At 35.1% G+C, this 5,671-nt stretch overlaps 1 protein-coding gene across 1 annotated transcript; it reads right to left on the bottom strand.

Annotated features, from left to right (window-relative positions):
* Window positions 1-2,009: 2,009 nt before the first annotated feature.
* Window positions 2,010-4,941, bottom strand: LOC147570469 (pumilio homolog 12-like). The gene is made up of 5 exons (XM_086657040.1): window positions 3,639-4,941; window positions 3,369-3,531; window positions 3,017-3,180; window positions 2,668-2,923; window positions 2,010-2,554 (listed from the first exon to the last, which is right to left on the bottom strand). The coding sequence occupies exons 1-5, from the start codon at window positions 4,634-4,636 to the stop codon at window positions 2,396-2,398; spliced, it is 1,740 nt and encodes a 579-aa protein (XP_086513166.1). The 5' UTR covers window positions 4,637-4,941; the 3' UTR covers window positions 2,010-2,395.
* Window positions 4,942-5,671: the final 730 nt, after the last annotated feature.

Genomic DNA, 5,671 nt, shown 5'->3' with positions numbered 1-5,671 from the left:
CCTCCAAAAAAGAACTTGCCAGATTTGTCTTAACCGGATGTGTAATAACTGGTCAGCAGCTGATTTCTGATTTTCGTTTGAAATTTTCCAAATTGCAATAAATCTTTCCTGATTTCAATGCGTGTCGATGTTATTGGCATTTTCTTGTGCTGCTGGCTGATATATGGAATGGTTATCGTAGTGTCGTGGTCAGGGAAGATAAAAGCTGTTGACTGTGTTGTTTCCTGACGGGCGTGATAGGAGAGCTTTCACTCTTAAGGTGCGTGCCCTTGATTCATGTCAACCAATATCATGTTTTGATGTATGAAATACTTGTCACGTTCTTCCAAATTGTTATCGTTCTTAAGCCAACGCTTATGTTTCTATTGTTTTTGATTTTGAAGGTGGAGTCATCGGAGGATTTGTTTGAGTGGAAGACAGCACTGGAACATGCTCTTGCACAAGCACCAAGTGCTGCACTTGTCATGGGACATAATGGGATTTTTCAGAATGAGGCAGATAATACAACTGATGGATCTTTTCAACGATGTTTGTATCTGTACAGAGTATTACTATGAGTTGTCCATAACCTCGCCCTGTAACTGAAATAGTTATGTGCTTTGTATGCAATTGTCTTGTCTATTTCATTCAGGGATAGACAAGCACCGTGCCAACTCAATCGTAGTTACAAGGCCAATTTTACTTGCATTAGAAGATATTGATGGTGGACCATCCTTCCTAGAGAAAGCTCTGCGCTTTCTGGAGGAGTTCGGTAAGTTTTCTAGCAATTTGGTTCAGGTTTTCTGCTATTGAAACTAGTCGTTGTAGTGAAGCTGGATTGGTTCTTAATTTCTGCCAGAAAACATGTTGGTTAGTGGCTTGCCATATTCTGGTTGAGCATGCAACAGAACTATTCCTCACATAATTTAGTAGAAATCGAAATAGGTCAGTTTTAGCTTAATGAAGAACAAGTTGTACAATGTTGTCTCCGTGCAAGATGAAGAAAAGAACACGTAGTCGCGGAAAGAGTGCTAGTAGCTCTTATTCTCGCAAGAAAGAAGAACTATCTTTAATGACAGTCATATCCTCTTGCTCATTCTGATGCACACCACTTTCCTTGAAGGCGAGGAAGAGACGAAATGAAGATCTTTTGTTTGTGTGTGTGTCGCGAAATTTTTTTATTTTTTTTGTCTCAATGGTCGCCGGCCGGAAAGAGTGAGGTGGAGATAGAGTGAGGCGAGGTGGAGATAGAGTGAGGTGGAGTGTTTTTTTTATTTCCTCTTAAAATTTATTTCCCCGGAAAATTTCTACAATTCTACACATTCCCTTTAAAATTTCACACCCCGGAAACTATTTAGCTTTCCCCAAAGCGCTGGCCAAGACTTATTGTATTGAACTTTATATTGATGCATAAAACTTTGTCTCTATCTGTTCGGTGAATATTGCAGTTCTTCCATATATCAAAATATCCATTTGAAAGAACATTCCAAACAGCATATCCCACAGTACTTCTTTCTTTTCGATGAAATAATATCCCCCGTTACTTCAAGCACCTTCTTTCACCCCTGCTAATGCACACCTCTCTCCACACTTTTTATCACAAAACCCTGTTTTTATTTTTCCACACAAGAAAATTAACCAACACCCAAATCATCATTAAGAGTTAATTAAATATCAATTAACAGAGAAAAACCATCAAACCCATTACTCAAAAACACTTTTTGTACCTGAATTAGTAGTACCTCCTCCCACTGTTGATCTAATATAGGAAGAATAACTTAAGAGAAGAGTTAGAAATAGAAAAACTGCATATACTTTCTTCATCTCTCCTCCCATCTTTTGTTTCTCTCTTATATATTTCTCTATTAATGATCAGACTTAGAAAAAACAGCCACCACCTAAATTATCGTGTATAATGTATATAAACAAGAGTCATTCAATAGTAGGAGAACAAACAAAATCAACCGAATCGGTGAAAAATCCTAAAATAATGACAGAGGAAGAAGCAATAGAAACCCATGAACAAAATGTACCGGAAACAAACTAATATTATAATAGACTAATGTTATAACAAGCAACACAAAAAAAAAAAAAAAAGCAAACTTAAGAGGAATTTTTACAAAGTTTAGCTTCATCTTCTAAAATCCCTCGTCGGTACGCTTGTTCTCCACGACCTACTAGTAGTACTACTACTACAACGAAAACGACAACGACAATTACTACTACTACGACTACGTCAACTACTACCATCTTCAATGGAGGATTTCATCCATGGGTCTTTTTCAAACCTAACCACTCAAAACTTCAAAACAACAATAACAAAAATCCTAAAAACACTCAAACTAAACAAAAAAACAACTACTAATATATGTCCCAGTATCCCCATTCTAGAGCAACAACATATCGTTGTACATGTTTATATACGTCTTCGGTGTTGGAAAAAATGTTGTTGTTGCTGCTGACGGTGTCCGATTATCTTATTCATCTCCTCTACGACTCTTTTCCCATAAGGATGGTTTCTTAGAGACTGCAAATGCAAGTCGATTATCCCAATTACAGCATTGAACAAAGACCCCTGTTAATTCATAAACAAGATAAAAGAAAAAAGTTAGAAAGTTGTCAAACTAATTCGTAAAAACTAATAAAAACAATTGAACTCATGAAGTAACGGCAAGGTACTCCTCTGACCTTTGCTACATTTAGAACAGATTGAGCAACATAGTTTCCAAATTGATCTTGAATAATCATCAGGAAATTCGAATTGAGAAGTTCCCTTATAACTTCTGTCGATTCTTCTTCTTCCGTTACGATTAAGAACTTCTGAACCACATTGCTGCTAAACTTTTGCACCGAAAGAGACTCGAAATTCCCTTTGATTTGTCTCATTAGACCCTTTGTTACGTTCGGTATCTTCATCTGAACCAAAAATTGAATGACGTAGTTCCTAAAACGACAAAAAAAACAATAACAAAATAAGCTTTTGAAATTCGAATTGCATTTGATATGTGAATTGAAATGGGATAATAGGGTTACATACCCAAACTTATCTTGTGATAAAACCATTGCATTATCCGTTATTTCATTGACAAGACGGTCTCTGAGTTCTCCTTCTGCTGCCGAAAGACAATTCTGCAGTACACAACACCCACTCTGTTCTACTGAAATCTCTACGCAATGATCCGTTATTTCTTTGTAAAGATACTGAAAAAAGAGATTGAATTATCAGATAAAATAGTAGAAACCCGGAAAACAACGCATCTTTTCGATATAGAATATCCCACAATCATAATATGAATATATAAACTAATAGAATTAAACCTTATGAAAAGCAAAAAAAACTGATAGAATTCGAAAATCGACATATATATACATAGTTTTAAGAATTATACCTTGTTGTCTTCCATTGAGAAATGCTTCATACAATGTTGAATGACATGATGTCCATTAGCATCTTTGCTTAATGAAACAACACCAACCCTCAAAGCCGAAAGGAATCGATTAATCTGTTGTGGTGTCTTCAAATAAGTCAACATTTTCTGAACACATCTTGTTCTGCAACAAAATAACATAAACAAACAACCATTAGAATTTATAAACCCTAAAATTAAACCTAATCAAGATTTCAAATTTTCAAACAAAAGAGTGAAAATCATACTTACCCATGAGTATCACAACAAATATCAATAAGTTCATATTGATCTCTGGTAACAAAGTGAAGAATTTCAGTAATCTTTTCTTCATCACAAACAGCTAAAAGTTCTTGAACAAGATAATTCCCAAATTGATCTGCCATTAGTTTAGTTATATGAACTTTCAATTCCAAGAAAATCATATTGATTTCTTCCTCTGTTCCTTCTTTAAGTTTATTCTGTAATATTTTACACCCATGTTGATCTTTTGCTAGGGCATAAAATTGACCTCTCATCTGCAACAATGTGTTTGAAGTGAAACGATGAAGATTTCGATCAAAAGTTGGGGGTTTAAAAGAACTCAAATCAAGTGATCTCCTTCTGAATCGATTCTCAGGTCGAAATAGATGATTAGTGGTATCTTCTATTGGCCTAGGTAAGCATTGTCTGTTCAGATGGTAATAGCATTGTGGATTAAACAATGGACATTGACCAGTAATGGGTAGAGGAATAGATTCATCAGAAAGCCACGATTGACGGTATAATCGAGAAAAGGGTGAGTCCACAAACCCTAGAGGATTTGGACTTACAGATGGAAAATTCAAATTACCCATTGTTGATGATGCCGCCATTCTAGCTGCAAGAGCTTGTTGATACCTTAGGTATCTCAATTCAGCCAAAAGTTGGGGATTAAATTCTTGATTAACCGCCATTGTTGATGGATTTCCAAGATCAAAAAAATCATTAGCAACAGGTAATTGAGGAGCAGAGGGAAAAACTTGATTTTGTTGATTTGGGTAAAAAGAACGATAAGGAGATTGAGTTGCGGAAGAAAGACTCAGTCGACTAAAAGCATCTTCAGGAAGACTATGATTATTGGTTAGGGTTTGATGAGAAGGAAAGAACCCATAATCAAATTGATGATTACCCAGCAGATAATCAATTGTATCTTCTTGATCATCTTCTCTGTTCAGTGGTGGATCAAGAGAAGAATCCACCATTGATGGAAAAGGAGAACGATTCACCATTGTTAATGGGGTGGAGGTGAAAACAGAGAAAGCTTTGTCTTTTTTTTTTCGACTGAAACAAAGAGAAGGAAGGAATTAGGAAGGGTTTTTAATGAGTTTTCAAAAATAGAAGGAAAGGGGTTTAGGGTTTTTAAAAAAGGGAAGATTGAGATTTTGGATAGATATAAAAAAAGATTTTAGAATCAGTCAAGTAAAAGGTTTGAAGAGGTTTTGGGAAGTTTTTTTTAACAGAAAATCTTTTCTATCACTATCTTTTAGAGAGAGAAAGTCATGAAATTTAGGAACTCTCTGTTTCTATTTTGCATGAAAACCAAAGAGATTCGTTTGTATTAGATTTAACCAATCATAATATGCCACGTGGTTCAAGTCACAAAAAATTTGTTCACCTCTTCTTCTAAGTGGCGATTTTTTAGGTTTTTTTTTTTTTTTAAAAAAAAAGGTTTGTTCAAGTCACAAAATCTAGTACTAACCAATAATGGCATAATGCCCTCCTCGTATTTTGATTGCGGCTTTAGACTCACAAGTCTAGGTTAAATTGACCTAAAAAATAAAATATAAATTTATTATATGAAATTAAGATAATTAATTTCAAAATTTTACTATGACATTTGTAGATTACACAATCAAATGTGATTTCTCGACTAAAATTTGTCCACCTATTGTTTTTTTTTTTTAGATCTTCCAACTTTTATGGGGTTGCTTTGAGTCGCGATTTGTGCGTTGTTTGTTACGAATCGCACCTCGCGGTTTCAGTACCATTCTGGTTAACTTTAATTACTTTTTAATCCTTCTACTGTTTTTTCTTGTTGAGTTAAGAGAAGAACTAGAAACTCTATATTATAACTCCTTAGAGGGGCGGACCTATGTGAAGACCAGCCTAGGCTGGTATTTATAGTTTTCTATTAATGTTATAGACAGAGTTGGGCAAGTAGCTCAGTGGGTAAGACTCTAACTTGCGCCCCAGAGGTCGTTTGTTTGACTCACATAATCTACAAAAAAATTTGTTTTTTTGGCTCCTCTTTGGTAAAGGTTAAA

The sequence above is a fragment of the Eschscholzia californica genome, unplaced genomic scaffold, assembly GCF_041429995.1.
Source record: "Eschscholzia californica isolate CP2 unplaced genomic scaffold, dmEscCali1.0.p SCAF_1, whole genome shotgun sequence".
Taxonomy (NCBI): domain Eukaryota; kingdom Viridiplantae; phylum Streptophyta; class Magnoliopsida; order Ranunculales; family Papaveraceae; genus Eschscholzia; species Eschscholzia californica.
Note: the sequence above shows the minus strand (reverse complement) of the source record. Positions and strands in the feature narration are given on the sequence as shown.

What these genes read in the sequence shown, in the direction of transcription:
- LOC147570469 (XM_086657040.1), bottom strand. Translation starts at nt 4,636, where the DNA reads ATGGTGAATCGTTCTCCTTTTCCATCAATGGTGGATTCTTCTCTTGAT. An exon ending in TCTCAATGGAAGACAACAAG is followed by an intron (nt 3,181 to 3,368) that starts GTATAATTCTTA and finishes CTCTTTTTTCAG; the next exon opens with TATCTTTACAAAGAAATAAC. An exon ending in TTATCACAAGATAAGTTTGG is followed by an intron (nt 2,924 to 3,016) that starts GTATGTAACCCT and finishes TTGTCGTTTTAG; the next exon opens with GAACTACGTCATTCAATTTT.